The sequence below is a fragment of the Spinacia oleracea genome, chromosome 4 (genome assembly GCF_020520425.1).
Source record: "Spinacia oleracea cultivar Varoflay chromosome 4, BTI_SOV_V1, whole genome shotgun sequence".
NCBI lineage: Eukaryota > Viridiplantae > Streptophyta > Magnoliopsida > Caryophyllales > Amaranthaceae > Spinacia > Spinacia oleracea.
The window spans coordinates 172,891,436-172,913,697 of record NC_079490.1 but is presented as its reverse complement, the minus strand read 5'-3'; the positions used below and the strand labels follow the sequence as shown (position 1 = coordinate 172,913,697).

The 22,262-nt window shown below is 37.8% G+C and overlaps 4 protein-coding genes across 5 annotated transcripts; 1 reads left to right on the top strand and 3 right to left on the bottom strand.

The window, feature by feature from the left end:
* Positions 1-57: 57 nt before the first annotated feature.
* Positions 58-6,314, bottom strand: LOC110802505 (dicarboxylate transporter 2, chloroplastic-like). Its single transcript, NM_001426478.1, has 4 exons — positions 5,456-6,314; positions 1,800-2,113; positions 614-1,062; positions 58-465 (listed from the first exon to the last, which is right to left on the bottom strand). The coding sequence occupies exons 1-4, from the start codon at positions 6,269-6,271 to the stop codon at positions 350-352; spliced, it is 1,695 nt and encodes a 564-aa protein (NP_001413407.1). The 5' UTR covers positions 6,272-6,314; the 3' UTR covers positions 58-349.
* A 1,278-nt stretch (positions 6,315-7,592) lies between these two features.
* Positions 7,593-10,499, top strand: LOC110802504 (probable DNA helicase MCM9). Of its 2 annotated transcripts, none has more exons than XM_022007925.2 (4): positions 7,593-7,795; positions 7,870-7,964; positions 8,143-8,242; positions 8,519-10,499. In XM_022007925.2, the coding sequence occupies exons 1-4, from the start codon at positions 7,687-7,689 to the stop codon at positions 10,174-10,176; spliced, it is 1,962 nt and encodes a 653-aa protein (XP_021863617.1). In that variant the 5' UTR covers positions 7,593-7,686; the 3' UTR covers positions 10,177-10,499. The 2 variants fall into 2 exon arrangements, with proteins under 2 accessions (XP_021863617.1, XP_021863616.1); XM_022007924.2 differs by having other exon boundaries at positions 7,862-7,964.
* Positions 10,500-10,912: 413 nt separating this feature from the next.
* On the bottom strand, positions 10,913-17,233 carry LOC130472301 (dicarboxylate transporter 2, chloroplastic-like). The gene is made up of 4 exons (XM_056842909.1): positions 16,239-17,233; positions 12,575-12,888; positions 11,389-11,837; positions 10,913-11,242 (listed from the first exon to the last, which is right to left on the bottom strand). The coding sequence occupies exons 1-4, from the start codon at positions 17,046-17,048 to the stop codon at positions 11,127-11,129; spliced, it is 1,689 nt and encodes a 562-aa protein (XP_056698887.1). The 5' UTR covers positions 17,049-17,233; the 3' UTR covers positions 10,913-11,126.
* Positions 17,234-18,186: 953 nt separating this feature from the next.
* On the bottom strand, positions 18,187-20,622 carry LOC130472302 (dicarboxylate transporter 2.1, chloroplastic-like). The gene is made up of 2 exons (XM_056842910.1): positions 19,924-20,622; positions 18,187-19,369 (listed from the first exon to the last, which is right to left on the bottom strand). Exons 1-2 carry the CDS (start codon positions 20,596-20,598, stop codon positions 19,331-19,333), a joined length of 714 nt encoding a protein of 237 aa, XP_056698888.1. The 5' UTR covers positions 20,599-20,622; the 3' UTR covers positions 18,187-19,330.
* Positions 20,623-22,262: the final 1,640 nt, after the last annotated feature.

Sequence of the window (22,262 nt, the reverse complement as noted above, 5' to 3'; positions counted from 1 at the left end):
GGAGCGGTTATCCGTTGGGTCAGGGTGAAGTTGTCAGCCCTAATACAAGTAGAGCACCTTTTCCTATGCTCTCATAGTGGGTGTGCAAAAATCAGTAAGTAATGATTGAAACATCCTCGGTTCAAAAAATGCAAGTTTCGAGAGGAAAGAAAAGGCAAAATTCCTTTCATTGTATTCAGGAGTGTTTCATCTTTATCAAACCTCCACCAAGAAAAGAAACTATATTCCAACTCTGACTAGACTCAAAAAGAATGTGACTGGCATTTCCAGCAAATGATATGATCTCATCCTGTAAAATGGGATTATACAAGGAGGGTTAATAAAAAACCTCCTAACAAAAACTACAATGTTAGTAGATCCCCAATATCTTCCACCAAACTCCCCCTACAACGGTCCAGATTGTAGCGTTGATGACCGCCATAATGAAACCCATTTTAAATACATCAGGAAGGTCCACGTACCCAGCTGTTAGAAGCAAAAAACAGTATTAGCCAAAGTTAAAACCGAAACTTGAAAAAAATACTTCCTTCGTTCTTATTTACATGACACAATATTTTGTGTCATGTAAATAAGAACGGAGGAAGTATGAAATATTCATACAGAAGACACGCACCTCCGTAATATACTGCTGCTTGGCCGCTACTATAATGTGTAAGTGCTCCAAACAAGTTAGTATTATAAGCTAAGGCCAATGCTGCCAACACACCAGGAACTCCAGATGCTATATTCATGGCCAAGAAGGCGGAGTACAGAGCTCCAACATGGCCAGTTTGACTTGCAAATAGGTAATGCACGAAAAAGTAAGCTGCTTGGAGTATACCAAATGCGGCAGGCCAGCTCAAATTCATTGTTTTCAAGCTCCTTGCAACACAACCAGACATCCAGGATACAATACCAAGATTAGTCAATTGGCTGGCCATTCCCACGAGCACGGCAAACCAGGCAAGAGTATCCCATGCTGACTTCTCATTTAAACAATCATTCCAATCCAGTACTCCTAACAACAAGAGCACTGACAGTCCAAGCATAGCAGCAACAACACTTGACACACCAATTTTCTCCCTGCAAGAAAAGAAATAGCTCAAGTAATCAACACTTTAGGGTTTATGATTACAGAAATTAAACAGAAAAAAGGAGTCAAAATGGTCAAGAGAAACTGGTACATATGTTAAATCCATGACCATGATTTGATAGACCATCATATGTATCAATGTAATGCTGGAAAAGCAAGGAACTGGTTCAATTTTTTAAAAAAGGACTTTCCAGGGAAAAGAAATGAAAACACATGTTCAAAAGTGTATAGTACAGAAATATATGTGTGCAAGGTACTCCCTCCGTCCCTTTTTATTCTTTACGGCTGGTATCATGCATGCGATTTTTCGACTAATTAATATTGATAAAGGTTTATTCTTTTTTTTTTAATTTAAACAATGCAAATTAAGTTTATTGATAATATTTTTCATTTTTATCCAAAATATAACATTGGGAAAGTGTGAAAGCTTTAATGTCTCACTGCAAAAGTGTAAAATGTTTAGTGTCCAAGTTATTTTAACTAATTGAAATAATCACTTGCATGATTTTTGACAAAATATTAAGGACATTTATGATGCTATATAAAAGGAAAGATTCTAAATGTAAAGATTAAAATGGACACTAGAAACGGAAAGCGTAAAGAATAAAAAGGGGGCGGAGGGAGTAGCATATCTAATCATAATCAATGAAACCACACGTAATCCCAGACAAAAACAAAGGTATTATGCTAGTCAAAACTCAGAGAATAAGAAGATTATTATACTTACCCAAATACCCAGAGTGACACTGCAAGAAGCATTGTACCAACCATCACCCATTCATTTTTTGTGACAGGCCCCATATTCTTCAGCTTTTCCGCAGCTAAAGCAGGGGCTTCTGGGGTGTCTTTGAGTTCAGGGGGATAGAGCTTGTAAAGAATAAGTGGAGTGAGTAAGAGTGCCACAAATGCTGGTAAACTAGCAGCCTTGAGCCAAAACACCCACGGAGATGCAATCTTAACACCAAGTTCCTCGGCTAATTTGAGGCACAACAGGTTTTGAGCTGCAGCAGTTAGGAAAAGAGCACTAGAGTTACCGGCAGACTGCCATGCACACAAGGAACCAATAGTTATAATCAAGTCCATTTCATTTATGTGGTAGGTTAATAAAGTTAGATGGTAATGGAACTAATAGAAAAATGATAAATACTACAGATTATTTATTTATTTTCCCGTCTCCCAAGACAAGGAACCATCCAACACTCAGCTTGGCAGTGATAAGAAATTATTTACTCAATTTGTTTACTTTAAACAAACAACAAGTACTTGAATGTGTAAAACTGTTAAGTGGAATGACTTGAAAATTTAACAGCAATGAGGATTTTCAGGAACTATTTTCCACATTACCGAACAACAATAGAATAGTTTGAGCAGAGGAAAAACTAACAATTAGTAGTAGTTCCAACAGGTATGAGAAACTATGGCTTTTAGATTAGATTCTAAATTTTGAACCCACATTAACCAGAGAAAAAAACTACTGTAGTCTAGAACCAACTGATAATAGCATGATAGATGGTCAAGAACTCATGATACACTCGTATACAAAACTTATTGTGTAAAAGTATGGTCAATTGATGGCAAGTGGTAAGAGAGTTTATTTCAGTAATTCAACATTTCCAAAACAATTTAGCAAAAAAAAGAGAAAAATGGAGATTAGAGCTAAAATGAGCAATAACAACAATAAATAACCTTAATGACATATGGATATGACGGGACCCTGAACTGGGAATTTGGGATCCTCCTTACAAGTACTTAAGTAACACAATTACATAAAATAGCTTGCCCTTAATGATCTCAGCTGAACCAAGTAAAATCTTATCATACAACATTTCTTTGCGACCCTTTAATATGACATTTCACTAAAGCTTCTTCTCATCCTATGCAGGTTGCAGATCATCCAATTCTATCCACCCCACAAAATCTTCATTTTAGCTCATGCCAAAGTCTTCTTATTGCTCAAGACTCTTAAGAAGATATCTTCTAATTTAGCCACCATCCCTTAAAGCTTCTGCATAATATTTTACCTTCAAAGCGGGAGGCATTCTAAATGCTCGGTATTTTTACAGAAAACTACTAAAACGTAAGTAATGTTTTTTCTACATTAGATAGTGTAAGTTGGCAAGTTCCGATTTAGACGAAAAATACTAACAAGATGGCGGTAAGCTCCATGTCTTACATTATACTAATCTAGTAAAGACTAGTCAGCATCAAGAACAAAAAAGCTGTCATGAAATCTACAAAGAAATAGGGAGAATACTTAGCAGCTCACTCGCCTCACTGTCATCTATAAACTCATCCAAACAAGAGCCCTCACTCTCATAAACCAGCTCAATTCCCACTACAAGCTAAGATACACCATCCTTGTTAGAGATAAAATTATTTACAGTCAGACGTCACAACCCTGGATCCAGATTATGTTTCTGTAGTTGCGACTTCAAAAGTTCAAAGTTAAAAATACAAGCGGCTTGACATAACAATCACCGACTTTTACGCAAGAGAATAAGCAAAAGAAATGGAACATCGAACACCAGTACACCACAAACCACTAACTGTCGAATTGAATCAGGGACATAAAAAGGAAGGAAGCATAACAACATCAAGGTCCCAGAACAGTATGAATAAAACCTCTGAAGTCCGTAACTTAGATCTCCATATACCACCTAGTCACCTACTATCGAGATTAGAGAGTTAAACTTAATTTTCTATTTGATAGGAGGAGAGTTGAGCTCTAGCTAAATTTTCAGACAAAAGTTCTATTTAATTAATGCATTAGTAAAATCTAATGAGCAAAATTCTACAGCCTCAATATTGATGTGTGACATGTGTCTAAAATAAAATATAAGCTTGCCAGAATATTCACTTTAAATAAACTAATTTCAGAAGTTTAACCCACATAAACTTATCTCTGTTCTACTACGTACTATAAGCCAACTCTTAAGGAGTTTGGTGTCCACGTAAAATGTCATGTAAAATTATTCAAATAATCATACAAGATGAATTGGTTAAAAATCTTACCATGTTCGATAAATATGTAATTTAGTAGTATGTCAATTGATAGAGCAAAACTTGAGATTCATACACAGGTTAGTAGGTTACGCACATATTGTGCATATAGGACTAGTTCTCTGTATGTTCTAACAGAACTCACTCCGGTAACCCATTTGCCAAAATAATTCCTTTTAGAAACCACCAAAACCTATATCGAGTGACAATCGAATAAGTTTTCTAAAAAATGCAGCATTTTTCAACTTCTCCAATCAATCTTATTTTCTATACCCAAATAACATGCTGGATGTGTCGGAGGTCACATATCTACTTGCACTTCACCCTTAGAACACGCTTGGTATGTAGATTCTAAGGGCTGGTAAGTGGTAAGTGTGGTAACTGGTAAGTCTGGTAACAGATTTAGTAAAGTATTTTCGTTATTTGAGTTGAGGGGTATGGTATAAGTTTTCTTTACCTGGGGGTAATTGAGTCCATCTCCCTCTTATCCTCCCCAAACTAGTGGAAACACATGATACCAGTTACCCTCAATCCCGCTCCTCCCTCTCTCATTTGATTCCATTCCATTGTAATGCCTAACAATCCATATAAAGTAATGGTTGCATTACCCTTTCATTTTCTCAAAAGATTCTGTTCCCACTTTAATACCTAACAACCCATATAAAGTGATGGTTTACATTACCCTTTCCTTCTCTCATTAAATTCCATCTGATTCTATGCCAAAGATAATAGCCTATCATCCTAGAAATGGGGTACTGTACTACCATAGTAAACGGGCCAAACAACAAGGTTTACCACAAAACAAACGAAAAATTTAAAACCACATTCTGCAACAGCCATCGACCAAGGCCAAAATCCTAACATTCATCATGCAAACTTCTTCCCTGGATTCGCTTAATCCTAAAAGCCGGTAACCCGAAAACCTCTCTGTTCTCCAAGTGTTCCTCGATCATAACACAGGACAGGAAAGCTCAATGACAATAAAACCGTGTAAATCTGAAAAGTTGGCTAATCCCCTGCATTGCATTGGGCAACATGGCCTCAAAATCTAATACCTCAGTCCATAGGTTCAATTGCCAATGATGTCAAAACTAGTCCAATTTCTTTCAGTCACTGAGAATTAATCAACCCCAATCAAATCAGTCACTGCCAAATCAACGATCCAAATTCGGGCATTTAAGACCCCCTACCCAATGAACAGGTCTAAGCAACACTAAACTTGAACAACCAAGATCCGCAAATAACGAAATAATCACAAAAATCCAATTTCAAGCAACTGAGATTGAAATTCCACATCAACAATGCGATCTAATTATAAGAACAAAATAAAAAAATCAAACTTAAAATTGAGTTTCCACATCAACAATGTGATCAAAATCAAACCTGAAATTGAGTCATAATAAGGTAAGTCCCAAGCTTCTTTCTGGATTCCCCACCAGGCAAACTCCCGGAGGAGATAGAAAGCGATTTGATGATCGGCAAGAAAATTCCGCCGGCCCTAGCCGTAGTAGACGGCATAGCAGGAGCAACCAAGGCTTCAGAAATGGTGAGCCCATAAGACAGCCCCAATGTACTCTTCCCCAACCACTTGACAAAGTAGGTGGCAATGCGATCGCCGAGACCGGTCTTGACGAAACCACGGGCGAAGAAAAAGGAGATGACGATGAGCCAGATGACTTCATTGGTGAAGGCGCAGAACGCGGTGGGGAAAGGGAGGGTTTTGGTGACGACAGAGGCGGTGACACCGAGGAAAGCCCAGGCGCCGACGGGGAGAGGACTAAGGACGAGACCCGCGACGGTGGAGAGGAAAATGGCGAGGAGTTGCCATGCTTGGGGGGTTAATTCAGCGGGTTTGGGGACTGCGAAACGGAGGAGGAGTCCGACGGAGACTGAGAGGATGAGTGGGATTAGTTTTGCGCCACTTTTTGTTGGTGGTGGTGAGGTGGTGGCGGGTGATGAGGAGGAGGATGCGGTGGCATTGAGGGGTTTAAGGGCTAGGAGGGGTTTGGAGGAGAGAGAGTGGGAGTGGGAGTGGGAGGAGAAAGTGAGGGTGGGTTTTGGGGTGGAGGAGAGGGAAAGGGAGAGATGAGGGCGGCGATGGTGGAGGGAAGTGGTGGAAGAGCGAAGGAAGGCGGTAGCTTTTGAGGTTGTGGTGGTGGTGGAGAGAGAGAGAGTGGGGAGGAGGGCTAAGCTCTCCATCAGAAAGAGTTTGCGGATGCAACGATGTGAGGAGGGAAATGGAGATCGAACAACTACATCTTCTCAAGTCCATCTGCAAGCTCATTGACATCCTTACTTTAATCGCTCTTTGTTGCACCTTCATCATCAAATTTATCTTCTGCTCCACTTGTCTTGTTCATGCATGACTAATACTATATAGAGAAATTCGATAGTCGTCAGATTAAAATTTACTACTCCCCCATCCCTTCATACTCGATCCGGTTTGACTTTTTCCTCTATTCACATAATTTACTTTGACCCTATTTTATTTCTATATATAGTATATAATATATTGTTGGCTTCATTTTAATATATATTTTAAAAATATATATATATTTTTATAAGTTTTTATAATAGGTAGTTAAAGAAATTGGTGATCAAAGTTGTGCATTGGCAAACGTGACCGGTCAAAACAGGTCGAGTATTAAGGGATGAAGGAAGTACATGTATAGAGATTCTGACATTTGAGGCAGAGTTTTCTCCATACGTTTTATGGAAATCACAGTTCACAGAAAATAAACAATATTGTCATTTGTCAAACCATACAAGATATTATAGCACCTAAAAAACAGTTGGTCTTAGACGTACACTCTTAGGGAGGAAGTATACATCAATATCTGATATGTATTTCAAGAAACATATCACCCTATTAAACGAAAAAATAGGTTAAAGGCAAACGCTAAATGACAAAATTAATTTTTTTTAAATGGCATCCATTATAATTATTGATTTTTTATTTATTATTATTATTATAATTAATAATAATAAAATAATAATAATAATAATTAATATTACTCTGTATAATTATTAATAATGATTATTATAATTAATCATTATTATTAATTATGAATATTATTATTATCGGAGTATTTATTATTATTAATTAACTATAATTAATTACTATTAAGTTCGAATAAGGTCCAACTAGATAAATCAGGCTTGGTCAATTCCAATAAGTTCGGATAAGTTCAGATATGATCAAAAAAGTTTCAATAAGTTCAGATCTGTTGGGTTCAAATCAGATAAGTTGAATAAAACGCATCCTTAAAATATTTTTTCTAAAGCGATAAAAATTTTAGGAAAAGAAATATACCTAAACGCATTTAAGGTCCATTTCGAACTCTAAACCAATACATCCAATGGATGTGAGTCTGGATTTGATTTTTTAAAACCTAGTGAATCGGAGTCAAATGTGAATCACCTTCAAAAAAAGCGGGTTTGGATCTGGTTCTGGGTCTCGCCAGCCCAAACCCGGTCCAGATCCGTCTCATTACCATCCTGATTAACTCCGTAGTCGTGTAGTTCTCTATAACCACCAAGTTCCCCCTCCATTATGTTTCCCGCTTAATTTCCAAAACCCCAGAAAATGTACTTGCCGGAGGTAACAGCCGACGATGAAATATACAGAGACATGGTCACCTTCCTCACCACCAACCACTCCGACCAACTCCGCTCCCTCATTCTTTCTCCTGATTCTCGCCTTCACTTCCCTATTTTCATCGAGTATGCTCTCTCCCCTCACTAACCCCCTTTCTCTCTCCTTCTATAGATTGATTTCTCCGATTTCAGTTTTGCAGAGCTTATGAACGATCATCTACAAGTTGCTCAGCTCATCTTCTCCAAACCCACGGATTACTTGCCCAAATTTGATTTTGCAGCTATTTCTGCTCAGGTAAGAATTCACTTAATTAATCTTCGATTTCCCAGAAATTTTCATCAAAATTAAGGGAGTATAGCGCATGAATTAGGAAGATTAATATATCTAGGCATTCAATTGGAAAGGAAATTTTTTATCTGGTATGTAATTAGGAAAAGTATTTCTAATTTGGGCATCTGGGTTGGATGTGTAGAGGTTGATTTTGAAGGATTCTCCAGGCGGGTCATCTTCCACCATTAAGGAAAATGTTCATGTTCGCATTAGTATACTGGGCTCTCCCCTTGAATCTCCAGGTTTGTTTTTCTCCTTTTTCCGAATTATTTAATTTTTGTCAAATTTCAATTTGTTGCATTTGGAAATAAAAGTATGCAATGAGATGGGATGAGAATATAATGTTTGATAGAGTGCAACATGATGCATTGGTGAGCACGATTGATTGTGAAATCGATGAATTTTGTGTATCATTGAGCTCAATATGATTGTGTTGCATTTCACTAAGTAAATTATAGTATTATTTGAACTGCATAGTTTTATGGGTTGAAGTGGTTAATTGTTGTGTTTGTTTGTAGAGACTTATCCTAGGATTGGAAAGGTGAGGGTGAAGCATAGTAACATTCTTCTAACCCTCAAAGGGACTGTAATACGATCAGGTGCAATTAAGACAATTGAAGGTGAAAGGAGGTACGAATGTAGGAAATGTAAGTCAGTTTTTCCAGTTTATCCTGAGCTAGAAACCGGGAACATTATAAAACCACCATTGGCTTGCCTCTCAGACAAATCTCAGGAGTGTGAAGGCAATAAGTTTGTACCTGTAGAAAACAGCACTAAATTCCATGATTACCAAGAAATCAAGATCCAAGAAAGCGCCCAACTGTTGGGTGTTGGATCCATACCGCGTTCTATCCGTGTCATCTTGCAGAATGACCTAGTTGACATTGTTAAGGCAGGAGATGATGTGATTATTACTGGTGTTTTGACTGCAAAATGGTCTTCAGATTTGAAAGATGTCAGATGTGATCTTGAGCCTGTTTTGGTTGCCAATCATGTGAGACTAACCAATAAGCTAAAATCCGAGCTAGACATACCTGATGAAACTATTATCAAATTCAAGAAATTCTGGGAAAAATTCAGCAGTACCCCACTGAAAGGGAGGAATGCAGTTCTCAAAGCTATATGTCCCCAGGTTTTTGGTCTCTTCACTGTGAAGTTGGCAGTTGCTTTAACCCTTATTGGTGGTGTGCAGCATGTTGATGCTTCAGGGACAAAGGTAAGAGGAGAATCCCACTTGCTTCTTGTGGGTGATCCCGGTACAGGAAAATCCCAGTTTCTGAAATTTGCTGCTAAATTGAGTAACAGAGCTGTTATGACAACTGGACTAGGAAGCACAAGTGCTGGGTTGACTGTCACTGCCGTGAAAGATTCTGGTGAGTGGATGCTCGAAGCTGGTGCACTTGTATTAGCTGATGGCGGTCTTTGCTGCATCGATGAATTTGACAGCATGAGGCAACATGACAGAGCTACCATACATGAAGCTATGGAACAGCAAACAATTAGCATTGCAAAAGCTGGTCTTGTGACAACTGTTAGTACAAGAACCATTGTTTTTGGTGCCACAAATCCAAAGGGACAGTATGATCCCAGCCAACCTTTATCTGTCAATACTACACTTTCGGGTCCTTTACTGAGCAGATTCGATATAGTTCTGGTTCTATTGGACACGAAAAACCCCGAGTGGGATAAAGTTGTTTCATCCCATATTCTTGCTGAGGAGGAACCAGTTAGAGTAAAAGATGATGAAGATTTAACAAACTGTTGGTCACTTTCTATGATACGGAGGTATATTAGTTTTGTTAAAGGGTACTTTAAGCCAACACTTACAAAAGAAGCTGAGAGAGTAATTTCGAGTTATTACCAACTGCAAAGAAGATCAGGAACAGAAAATGCTGCAAGAATAACTGTGAGAATGTTAGAAAGTCTAATTCGGCTAGCACAGGCTCATGCAAGACTGATGTTCAGGAATGAGGTGACTCAGTTGGATGCCATTACTGCTATCTTATGTATAGAATCTTCCATGACTACTTCAGCAATAGTGGATAGTGTTGGGAATGCTTTACATTCGAATTTCACAGAAAACCCGGATACTGAATATGCCAAGCAGGAAAAGTTTATACTTGAAAAACTTAATTTGGTTGATGAATTTCCTGGTGTGAGGAGATTGAGTGGATGAATATTCGTTTCACATGCATCATGCAGGATTTTTTCCTGCTATTATTTGTCAAGAAAATCATCAGTGCATTGTTTGGGTTACCACTTACCACCTCCATACTTTACCCTGTTGATTTCCTGTTCGATATTTGCTATTAAGCGGCCTGATGTTGAACTTCATTTCTATTCTTTTTTCTACACCGTATGCCAAAATTTTGATTGTATGCACAACGAAAGCTTCATTAGGCAACTATGCATCAGGTGGCATTTGTGCGCAGGCATATGCAATTTTGTGTTTCAAGCTCAAACAGCTAATATTCTGAAAGTTGAGGTCTTTCAGTTGTTTGCAAGTTTAGTAGTTTAGCCTAATACGAAGTATAAGGGAACAAGCTCGGAAGCATTATGCAGGGAAATGATTTTGACACATCATTTTGTTAATTTTTGGTACACTTCTATGCAAGATAGGGCTGGGCTGGCAATGGATCGGAGGTGGATCAGGTGGAGCTCAATCCACCTCCATCCCGAAATCAACCGATGCACCATCCGAATCCACCACCCCACCCACCCGTCACCCGATTAAAATTCATGTTTTGTCGGTTTTCATCCATTTTATTCGGGCGGGTGGAGCGGTTATCCGTTGGGTCAGGGTGAAGTTGTCAGCCCTAATACAAGTAGAGCACCTTTTCCTATGCTCTCATAGTGGGTGTGCAAAAATCAGTAAGTAATGATTGAAACATCCTCGGTTCAAAAAATGCAAGTTTCGAGAGGAAAGAAAAGGCAAAATTCCTTTCATTGTATTCAGGAGTGTTTCATCTTTATCAAACCTCCACCAAGAAAAGAAACTATATTCCAACTCTGACTAGACTCAAAAAGAATGTGACTGGCATTTCCAGCAAATGATATGATCTCATCCTGTAAAATGGGATTATACAAGGAGGGTTAATAAAAAACCTCCTAACAAAAACTACAATGTTAGTAGATCCCCAATATCTTCCACCAAACTCCCCCTACAACGGTCCAGATTGTAGCGTTGATGACCGCCATAATGAAACCCATTTTAAATACATCAGGAAGGTCCACGTACCCAGCTGTTAGAAGCAAAAAACAGTATTAGCCAAAGTTAAAACCGAAACTTGAAAAAAATACTTCCTTCGTTCTTATTTACATGACACAATATTGTGTCATGTAAATAAGAACGGAGGAAGTATGAAATATTCATACAGAAGACACGCACCTCCGTAATATACTGCTGCTTGGCCGCTACTATAATGTGTAAGTGCTCCAAACAAGTTAGTATTATAAGCTAAGGCCAATGCTGCCAACACACCAGGAACTCCAGATGCTATATTCATGGCCAAGAAGGCGGAGTACAGAGCTCCAACATGGCCAGTTTGACTTGCAAATAGGTAATGCACGAAAAAGTAAGCTGCTTGGAGTATACCAAATGCGGCAGGCCAGCTCAAATTCATTGTTTTCAAGCTCCTTGCAACACAACCAGACATCCAGGATACAATACCAAGATTAGTCAATTGGCTGGCCATTCCCACGAGCACGGCAAACCAGGCAAGAGTATCCCATGCTGACTTCTCATTTAAACAATCATTCCAATCCAGTACTCCTAACAACAAGAGCACTGACAGTCCAAGCATAGCAGCAACAACACTTGACACACCAATTTTCTCCCTGCAAGAAAAGAAATAGCTCAAGTAATCAACACTTTAGGGTTTATGATTACAGAAATTAAACAGAAAAAAGGAGTCAAAATGGTCAAGAGAAACTGGTACATATGTTAAATCCATGACCATGATTTGATAGACCATCATATGTATCAATGTAATGCTGGAAAAGCAAGGAACTGGTTCAATTTTTTAAAAAAGGACTTTCCAGGGAAAAGAAATGAAAACACATGTTCAAAAGTGTATAGTACAGAAATATATGTGTGCAAGGTACTCCCTCCGTCCCTTTTTATTCTTTACGGCTGGTATCATGCATGCGATTTTTCGACTAATTAATATTGATAAAGGTTTATTCTTTTTTTTTTAATTTAAACAATGCAAATTAAGTTTATTGATAATATTTTTCATTTTTATCCAAAATATAACATTGGGAAAGTGTGAAAGCTTTAATGTCTCACTGCAAAAGTGTAAAATGTTTAGTGTCCAAGTTATTTTAACTAATTGAAATAATCACTTGCATGATTTTTGACAAAATATTAAGGACATTTATGATGCTATATAAAAGGAAAGATTCTAAATGTAAAGATTAAAATGGACACTAGAAACGGAAAGCGTAAAGAATAAAAAGGGGGCGGAGGGAGTAGCATATCTAATCATAATCAATGAAACCACACGTAATCCCAGACAAAAACAAAGGTATTATGCTAGTCAAAACTCAGAGAATAAGAAGATTATTATACTTACCCAAATACCCAGAGTGACACTGCAAGAAGCATTGTACCAACCATCACCCATTCATTTTTTGTGACAGGCCCCATATTCTTCAGCTTTTCCGCAGCTAAAGCAGGGGCTTCTGGGGTGTCTTTGAGTTCAGGGGGATAGAGCTTGTAAAGAATAAGTGGAGTGAGTAAGAGTGCCACAAATGCTGGTAAACTAGCAGCCTTGAGCCAAAACACCCACGGAGATGCAATCTTAACACCAAGTTCCTCGGCTAATTTGAGGCACAACAGGTTTTGAGCTGCAGCAGTTAGGAAAAGAGCACTAGAGTTACCGGCAGACTGCCATGCACACAAGGAACCAATAGTTATAATCAAGTCCATTTCATTTATGTGGTAGGTTAATAAAGTTAGATGGTAATGGAACTAATAGAAAAATGATAAATACTACAGATTATTTATTTATTTTCCCGTCTCCCAAGACAAGGAACCATCCAACACTCAGCTTGGCAGTGATAAGAAATTATTTACTCAATTTGTTTACTTTAAACAAACAACAAGTACTTGAATGTGTAAAACTGTTAAGTGGAATGACTTGAAAATTTAACAGCAATGAGGATTTTCAGGAACTATTTTCCACATTACCGAACAACAATAGAATAGTTTGAGCAGAGGAAAAACTAACAATTAGTAGTAGTTCCAACAGGTATGAGAAACTATGGCTTTTAGATTAGATTCTAAATTTTGAACCCACATTAACCAGAGAAAAAAACTACTGTAGTCTAGAACCAACTGATAATAGCATGATAGATGGTCAAGAACTCATGATACACTCGTATACAAAACTTATTGTGTAAAAGTATGGTCAATTGATGGCAAGTGGTAAGAGAGTTTATTTCAGTAATTCAACATTTCCAAAACAATTTAGCAAAAAAAAGAGAAAAATGGAGATTAGAGCTAAAATGAGCAATAACAACAATAAATAACCTTAATGACATATGGATATGACGGGACCCTGAACTGGGAATTTGGGATCCTCCTTACAAGTACTTAAGTAACACAATTACATAAAATAGCTTGCCCTTAATGATCTCAGCTGAACCAAGTAAAATCTTATCATACAACATTTCTTTGCGACCCTTTAATATGACATTTCACTAAAGCTTCTTCTCATCCTATGCAGGTTGCAGATCATCCAATTCTATCCACCCCACAAAATCTTCATTTTAGCTCATGCCAAAGTCTTCTTATTGCTCAAGACTCTTAAGAAGATATCTTCTAATTTAGCCACCATCCCTTAAAGCTTCTGCATAATTTTTTACCTTCAAAGCGGGAGGCATTCTAAATGCTCGGTATTTTTACAGAAAACTACTAAAACGTAAGTAATGTTTTTTCTACATTAGATAGTGTAAGTTGGCAAGTTCCAATTTAGACGAAAAATACTAACAAGATGGCGGTAAGCTCCATGTCTTACATTATACTAATCTAGTAAAGACTAGTCAGCATCAAGAACAAAAAAGCTGTCATGAAATCTACAAAGAAATAGGGAGAATACTTAGCAGCTCACTCGCCTCACTGTCATCTATAAACTCATCCAAACAAGAGCCCTCACTCTCATAAACCAGCTCAATTCCCACTACAAGCTAAGATACACCATCCTTGTTAGAGATAAAATTATTTACAGTCAGACGTCACAACCCTGGATCCAGATTATGTTTCTGTAGTTGCGACTTCAAAAGTTCAAAGTTAAAAATACAAGCGGCTTGACATAACAATCACCGACTTTTACGCAAGAGAATAAGCAAAAGAAATGGAACATCGAACACCAGTACACCACAAACCACTAACTGTCGAATTGAATCAGGGACATAAAAAGGAAGGAAGCATAACAACATCAAGGTCCCAGAACAGTATGAATAAAACCTCTGAAGTCCGTAACTTAGATCTCCATATACCACCTAGTCACCTACTATCGAGATTAGAGAGTTAAACTTAATTTTCTATTTGATAGGAGGAGAGTTGAGCTCTAGCTAAATTTTCAGACAAAAGTTCTTATTTAATTAATGCATTAGTAAAATCTAATGAGCAAAATTCTACAGCCTCAATATTGATGTGTGACATGTGTCTAAAATAAAATATAAGCTTGCCAGAATATTCACTTTAAATAAACTAATTTCAGAAGTTTAACCCACATAAACTTATCTCTGTTCTACTACGTACTATAAGCCAACTCTTAAGGAGTTTGGTGTCCACGTAAAATGTCATGTAAAATTATTCAAATAATCATACAAGATGAATTGGTTAAAAATCTTACCATGTTCGATAAATATGTAATTTAGTAGTATGTCAATTGATAGAGCAAAACTTGAGATTCATACACAGGTTAGTAGGTTACGCACATATTGTGCATATAGGACTAGTTCTCTGTATGTTCTAACAGAACTCACTCCGGTAACCCATTTGCCAAAATAATTCCTTTTAGAAACCACCAAAACCTATATCGAGTGACAATCGAATAAGTTTTCTAAAAAATGCAGCATTTTTCAACTTCTCCAATCAATCTTATTTTCTATACCCAAATAACATGCTGGATGTGTCGGAGGTCACATATCTACTTGCACTTCACCCTTAGAACACGCTTGGTATGTAGATTCTAAGGGCTGGTAAGTGGTAAGTGTGGTAACTGGTAAGTCTGGTAACAGATTTAGTAAAGTATTTTCGTTATTTGAGTTGAGGGGTATGGTATAAGTTTTCTTTACCTGGGGGTAATTGAGTCCATCTCCCTCTTATCCTCCCCAAACTAGTGGAAACACATGATACCAGTTACCCTCAATCCCGCTCCTCCCTCTCTCATTTGATTCCATTCCATTGTAATGCCTAACAATCCATATAAAGTAATGGTTGCATTACCCTTTCATTTTCTCAAAAGATTCTGTTCCCACTTTAATACCTAACAAGTAACAACCCATATAAAGTGATGGTTTACATTACCCTTTCCTTCTCTCATTAAATTCCATCTGATTCTATGCCAAAGATAATAGCCTATCATCCTAGAAATGGGGTACTGTACTACCATAGTAAACGGGCCAAACAACAAGGTTTACCACAAAACAAACGAAAAATTTAAAACCACATTCTGCAACAGCCATCGACCAAGGCCAAAATCCTAACATTCATCATGCAAACTTCTTCCCTGGATTCGCTTAATCCTAAAAGCCGGTAACCCGAAAACCTCTCTGTTCTCCAAGTGTTCCTCGATCATAACACAGGACAGGAAAGCTCAATGACAATAAAACCGTGTAAATCTGAAAAGTTGGCTAATCCCCTGCATTGCATTGGGCAACATGGCCTCAAAATCTAATACCTCAGTCCATAGGTTCAATTGCCAATGATGTCAAAACTAGTCCAATTTCTTTCAGTCACTGAGAATTAATCAACCCCAATCAAATCAGTCACTGCCAAATCAACGATCCAAATTCGGGCATTTAAGACCCCCTACCCAATGAACAGGTCTAAGCAACACTAAACTTGAACAACCAAGATCCGCAAATAACGAAATAATCACAAAAATCCAATTTCAAGCAACTGAGATTGAAATTCCACATCAACAATGCGATCTAATTATAAGAACAAAATAAAAAAATCAAACTTAAAATTGAGTTTCCACATCAACAATGTGATCAAAATCAAACCTGAAATTGAGTCATAATAAGGTAAGTCCCAAGCTTCTTTCTGGATTCCCCACCAGGCAAACTCCCGGAGGAGATAGAAAGCGATTTGATGATCGGCAAGAAAATTCCGCCGGCCCTAGCCGTAGTAGACGGCATAGCAGGAGCAACCAAGGCTTCAGAAATGGTGAGCCCATAAGACAGCCCCAATGTACTCTTCCCCAACCACTTGACAAAGTAGGTGGCAATGCGATCGCCGAGACCGGTCTTGACGAAACCACGGGCGAAGAAAAAGGAGATGACGATGAGCCAGATGACTTCATTGGTGAAGGCGCAGAACGCGGTGGGGAAAGGGAGGGTTTTGGTGACGACAGAGGCGGTGACACCGAGGAAAGCCCAGGCGCCGACGGGGAGAGGACTAAGGACGAGACCCGCGACGGTGGAGAGGAAAATGGCGAGGAGTTGCCATGCTTGGGGGGTTAATTCAGCGGGTTTGGGGACTGCGAAACGGAGGAGGAGTCCGACGGAGACTGAGAGGATGAGTGGGATTAGTTTTGCGCCACTTTTTGTTGGTGGTGGTGAGGTGGTGGCGGGTGATGAGGAGGAGGATGCGGTGGCATTGAGGGGTTTAAGGGCTAGGAGGGGTTTGGAGGAGAGAGAGTGGGAGTGGGAGGAGAAAGTGAGGGTGGGTTTTGGGGTGGAGGAGAGGGAAAGGGAGAGATGAGGGCGGCGATGGTGGAGGGAAGTGGTGGAAGAGCGAAGGAAGGCGGTAGCTTTTGAGGTGGTGGTGGTGGTGGAGAGAGAGAGAGTGGGGAGGAGGGCTAAGCTCTCCATCAGAAAGAGTTTGCGGATGCAACGATGTGAGGAGGGAAATGGAAGGCCGGAAATAAGTGATGTACTCCTTAAACAAAAAGTAGGAAAAAATGGGGAAGACTGTTTCACTAAATTTTTTTAATATTAAAAAAATAGGGTGAGGGGAGAGTTAAGTTGTGGGTGAGAACAATGGGGTAATGTGAGGCGGACAGGTGTCGTGATCGTAGAGTTGGTCATGCTATGTGACGATTTGGAACATGTTCATGGGATATATTTATTAAAGCATGTCATCCTGTCATTCTGTTGTCTATGGGTTTGTGATTCTGTGAATTAGTGACGCTTGAGTTGTTCCAAGGGGAAATTTTTTATGCAGTAAGTATGACACAATACCAAAAGGGCAAAACTTGTTAAACTAAGGGAATAGTACGGAGGACTCTAAATACATACCATAACTCTAACAAAAATCAAAAGGTATACACTAGACTCGTAAATAGGGGTAGAAATTGGCTTGTTTGAATCGGATATAGATTGGATCCATTCAGGTCAGTCAGGTTCAGGTTAAGAAACTTTTAAGTCCGAGCTATTTGGATATAGAATTTAATAGGTTAATTATGTGTACAAGAATCTCGAGTCTGGTACGGATCAAGTCGATAACTTAGTAGATTTGGGTTCGGCTGGGTCCATTCAAGTTATCTGGCTTCGGTACAAGTCAAGTTAGTTTCGGGTTATCCGGTTTCGCCTATTTCGGAAATGGTTTAGGTCGGGTCTATTTTATCAGTGGTACTTGTACATAAAGATGGTTGTGGGACGGGCTAGGTCGGGCCTGACTTCGGGAAGAACCCACGTTTCGGGCCCACTTCAAGTCCACTCAGTATCGTGTCGAGCCGGGTCAAAATTTCCAACACAAGACCCATGCATACGGACCGTCGTGCCAGGCCGGGCTGGCCCACCGTGCCTAATCCTAATTTTACTAAATTTAGCGTGTTTTGTCGTGTCTGGTCGAGTCGTGTGTTTTTTCTATAAAAATGATGCTCACGTCCACGACTTCATGTCATGGCTGAAGGCGTATTTTTTCATGTCAGGTCGAGCCTCGGATCACCCCGGGCCATATCCATTTGTACTTGTAAATGGTAACGTATCACAAATTCACAATCAAGAAGACCGCAAATATGGTTTGGTTGGTAAGATGGTCAACTCCTAAGTCCTGAATTGTGTACAGGAAATAGGACTTTCCTTTACCTTAAAAAACACATTTTGAGATACTAATGATTGATGAAATAGCAATACACATGTTGGTCTAATTTTGTAACTCATTGACAAAGTGGACGCCCCAACTATTGATATATGTCACATTGTCACACCAAGCCCAACCATTTCCGAGACAAATATCAAGCAAAATAAGCAAATCCACAAATAAGCAATTATACTTTGAAACCAAATTCTCTCTTCATCTTCTTTTCAATTACAATTGAGTTACTCATAAAACTGTAAAGGAAAAATTGATATTATCGGTCCCAACTATGGCCGATTTACTTTAAAAGGTCCCAACTTTTGATTATGTCAGGGTGGTCCCAACTATAGAGAGTGTTTTCCAAAAATGGTCCCTTAGTTAAAATTAAGTGCTAAATAACTTAATTAACACTCATATCTCTCGTGCAATAATCATATTTTTTAATTAAATGAAGTAAATGGAACAGTATGATATGCTTAAATCAACTTAATTAATAGTTTAATAAACCAAATGACCATTCTTGGAAAACACACCTTAAAGTTGAGACCACTCTAGAATAATCAAAAGTTGGGACCTTTAAAAGTTAAACGGCCATAGTTGGAACTGTCAATATCAATTTTTCCAACTGTAAATCCACTTAAGCTAAAATGCATTTCCGGAAGTCCAAGTAAATAAAATTAGATAGTAAAAGACTTTCAAGTTCAACTTACAATTGAATAAGTAAATGAAGGTACGGAATAAGAGAAAATTACAGGGCACCTAACTAAAGTTTAAATAAATTATCATCGCCTTTTTTCATTCATTCAGACCAAAAATTTCAAATAAGATAAGTAAAATTCAAATGAAGAGCAACGTATTTAAGAATAAAGACCGGTGAAATCTTGGTCTAGTTGTTGAGATTGAGGATTTGTGTACAACGTGCCTCATCTCCTCTCCAATCTCCCAATTTTAAATTTATATTGCCCTTGTGGCTGATTCACATCTAACAATAAAGTTGGTAAGTATGTTGTATCGGGTTGTGTTCGTGTCTGACATACACAGGTTTGTAAACCTCAACACTTACCCGACCCTTTTAATAAACGGGTCTTGTCGTATCGTGTCTGACATACATCTGTAGTTTATGTTGTCAAAAAGTAAACGTAATTAAAATATTAAAATGGGAAAAAAAAAATGAACTTAAAGTATTACTATACTGTATCGTGTATGTATCAAAATTAAACCATCAAGAGTAACATTTTATATTATTTATGGGCAAATTCAAAAGAAAAATTAATTGGGAGTTTAAAGTAAACAAAAATAAAAGATAACTAAACCCCCAAAAAGCCGGTTAACTATACTAAAAAAATGCATCAAACAAAACCAATTTAATTGTTTTTGCCACAAAATAAAAATAGTCATTTTGGTAAATAAATTATACGTAGTAGCTAGTTTGGTAAATAGATTTTAAAAGTAGCCGTTTTGATAAATAAAATTGTAAAAGTAGCTAATTTGGTAAAAGATCCCCTTTTTCTATACCACAATCTCAAACATGAAACATCCCTTATCCAAAACATTTCCACCTCATCAAATAAGGTCACATACGTGGTCTTTGCACTATGACACTCATTTCCAAATACACTCTACTACTGATAGAACAAGGAAAGTAACAACTACATATACACATACCTGCAATTGTGCCATAACTAGATAAGATCCAATCTTCTTACCCGACTTGTTATCAAACGGCATACTCCCATTATTCACCGCAACCGATTTTATCACCGGGCTAAACACTCCCCCGGCTCGAGCCGTCGAGCTCGGTATCGCGGGGCAAATCAATGCCTCACTCAGCACCAAACCGTAAGCCAAACCGACTGTTCTCCTTCCCATCCACTTTATAAAACACGTCGCAACCCGGTCTCCTAGACCGGTTTTCACGAACCCACGTGAGAAGAAGAAAGCCACTACTATTAACCATATCACTTCATTTGTCATCGCACTGAATGCCTCTTTAAACGACAGCGTATTCGTGATCAAGGTTGCTGTTAAGCACACGAAAGACCATGCTCCCACCGGTAAAGGAGCGAAAACTAGACCGGATATTGTGCTCATGAAAATGGATAGAAGAGTCCATGCTTGGGGTGAGACGTTGTCCGGTTTAGGGATTGCGAACCGGATAATTAGACCGGTGGTGATAGATATTACGAATGGGATTGGTTTAACTCCGTCCCAGTGGAAATTTGGAAACCGGGTTCTGAACCGGGAGGCTGTTCGGGTTGGGAGGATAGGGGTGTTGAGGGAATTTGTATTTGGATCGTTGTTGTTATCGACGGAAGAATGTTCTTGGCATATAGTATCCATTTTGGGCCTGAGGAAGAGGAACAATGATTTGGGAGATTGAAAAGTGAGAAATGGAGGAACCGTTACTTAAATGCCAACAACAACTACTTACTCCTTCCGTCTCTTTTTGTTCTTTACGTTTTTTCTTTTCACAAATTCTTATTTACAATGGGTGTACAATAAATATTGTACACCAGAGTAAAAGTTAACTCAAAATGCTAAAAAGTTAAGCTTATATATGTAAAAGTTATCTATTTTTTAGTGATAAATTTTTTCATTTTAACTTATTTCTTCAAAATTACTAATAATGTATAACATTAATCATTTAACCCATTAAAATGTTTATCTATCAACTTTTTTTTACTAATATAAAAGTTAATCAAAACTAGATTAAAGTTATAAAAAAATGGGTTAAAGTTATCTTGGTGTACAATAAATTTATTGTACACCTTGTGCGCGCAAGACCTTTTGTTTTCTTTTTGGGTGTCTCAAAATGTTATTTACATTTCCTTTTATATCATCACATAAATGATTTAATATTCTATCAAAATTTGTGTTAAATTATTATTTTAGCCAATTAAATCCATTGAGTCATTTAATTTCTCACACTTTTGCATTGAGACATTAACTTTTTCTCATTTCCTCAATATCAGAATTTTGATAAGAGTGAAAACATTATAAATAAACGTATTTTTTCTCGTTTACATAAAAACTTAGAAAAATCTCAATGCACATTAATTAGTCGCTAAAACGCGTGCAAAATACCAAACGTAAAAAACAAAAAGAGACGGAGGGAGTACTACTCATTGTACGGCTGTGCCTAAAAGATTGTCAATCTTTTTCTTTTTGGGTATTTTTAAAAATTTGATTCATATAATAAATAACAATATACTTTCTCCGTTTCAGAAATATCGCACTATGGTTGAATTTTACTCCTCTAACTAGTATAATACCCGTGCAATTGTACGGTTTTTAAAAAAATAATGATAAACATATGTCAGTATTTCAATCATATTGCCTAATTATCTAATCTTCATTTAATACTCTTTGATGGTTTTATTATTGGTGTATGCTTTAAAACACTAAACTTATAGTTGTACCTTTTCTTTTTTTTTTTGGTAAAGTAAAGTATGTATTCCAAACATCAAAAATCACCAAATATGTAATCCATGAGGTAGCAGTTATACTGCAGGGACCAAACTGACCTGACTATACAAACTTATTCTATAGATTATAAGTCTCACTACAACATATAAGATCAAAGAGGGCGAAAAAACTCGCCCTCTTAGTCTTAGATGTAAAACTCGTCCTTTTAGGCTATTAGGGCGATTTTTAAATCGCCCTTCAGTCGCCCTGTTAGGCTCGTTGTATTAGCTTCGCAGGGCAAAACAATTTTATTCGCCCTCTTTGATTGAGATTAATGAGGGCAATTATTTTCGCCCTGTCTGATTAAAACCGAAGAGGGCAACTTTTTTAGCCCTTTTTGATTTGATCAAGCAAGACAATTTTCTTTTGCGCCCTCTTTGATTGAAATCAAGAAAGGCACCCACTTTCGCCCTCTTTGATTGATTCGGGGAAGACAATTTATTTTTTTGCGCCCTCTTTGATAAATAGTCCTCCTTTTCTATTTCTAATTGTTTTAGAAAATGCTAGGCACATCAAAATATAACCTATGTGGGATTCAA

Excerpts from the sequence above, each read along its gene's own strand:
- LOC130472301 (XM_056842909.1), bottom strand. The coding sequence starts at position 17,048 with ATGGAGAGCTTAGCCCTCCTCCCCACTCTCTCTCTCTCCACCACCACC. Across the intron at positions 12,889-16,238 it reads TTATTATGACTCAATTTCAG|TCTGCCGGTAACTCTAGTGC; the intron begins GTTTGATTTTGA and ends TGTGCATGGCAG. Across the intron at positions 11,838-12,574 it reads GTGTCACTCTGGGTATTTGG|GGAGAAAATTGGTGTGTCAA; the intron begins GTAAGTATAATA and ends CTTTTCTTGCAG.
- LOC110802504 (XM_022007924.2), top strand. The coding sequence starts at position 7,659 with ATGTACTTGCCGGAGGTAACAGCCGACGATGAAATATACAGAGACATG. Across the intron at positions 7,796-7,861 it reads CACTTCCCTATTTTCATCGA|TTTTGCAGAGCTTATGAACG; the intron begins GTATGCTCTCTC and ends CTCCGATTTCAG. Across the intron at positions 7,965-8,142 it reads TTGCAGCTATTTCTGCTCAG|AGGTTGATTTTGAAGGATTC; the intron begins GTAAGAATTCAC and ends TTGGATGTGTAG.
- LOC110802505 (NM_001426478.1), bottom strand. The coding sequence starts at position 6,271 with ATGGAGAGCTTAGCCCTCCTCCCCACTCTCTCTCTCTCCACCACCACC. Across the intron at positions 1,063-1,799 it reads GTGTCACTCTGGGTATTTGG|GGAGAAAATTGGTGTGTCAA; the intron begins GTAAGTATAATA and ends CTTTTCTTGCAG. Across the intron at positions 466-613 it reads AGCAGCAGTATATTACGGAG|CTGGGTACGTGGACCTTCCT; the intron begins GTGCGTGTCTTC and ends TGCTTCTAACAG.
- LOC130472302 (XM_056842910.1), bottom strand. The coding sequence starts at position 20,598 with ATGGATACTATATGCCAAGAACATTCTTCCGTCGATAACAACAACGAT. Across the intron at positions 19,370-19,923 it reads TAGTTATGGCACAATTGCAG|ATGTATGTCAGACACGATAC; the intron begins GTATGTGTATAT and ends CATAAACTACAG.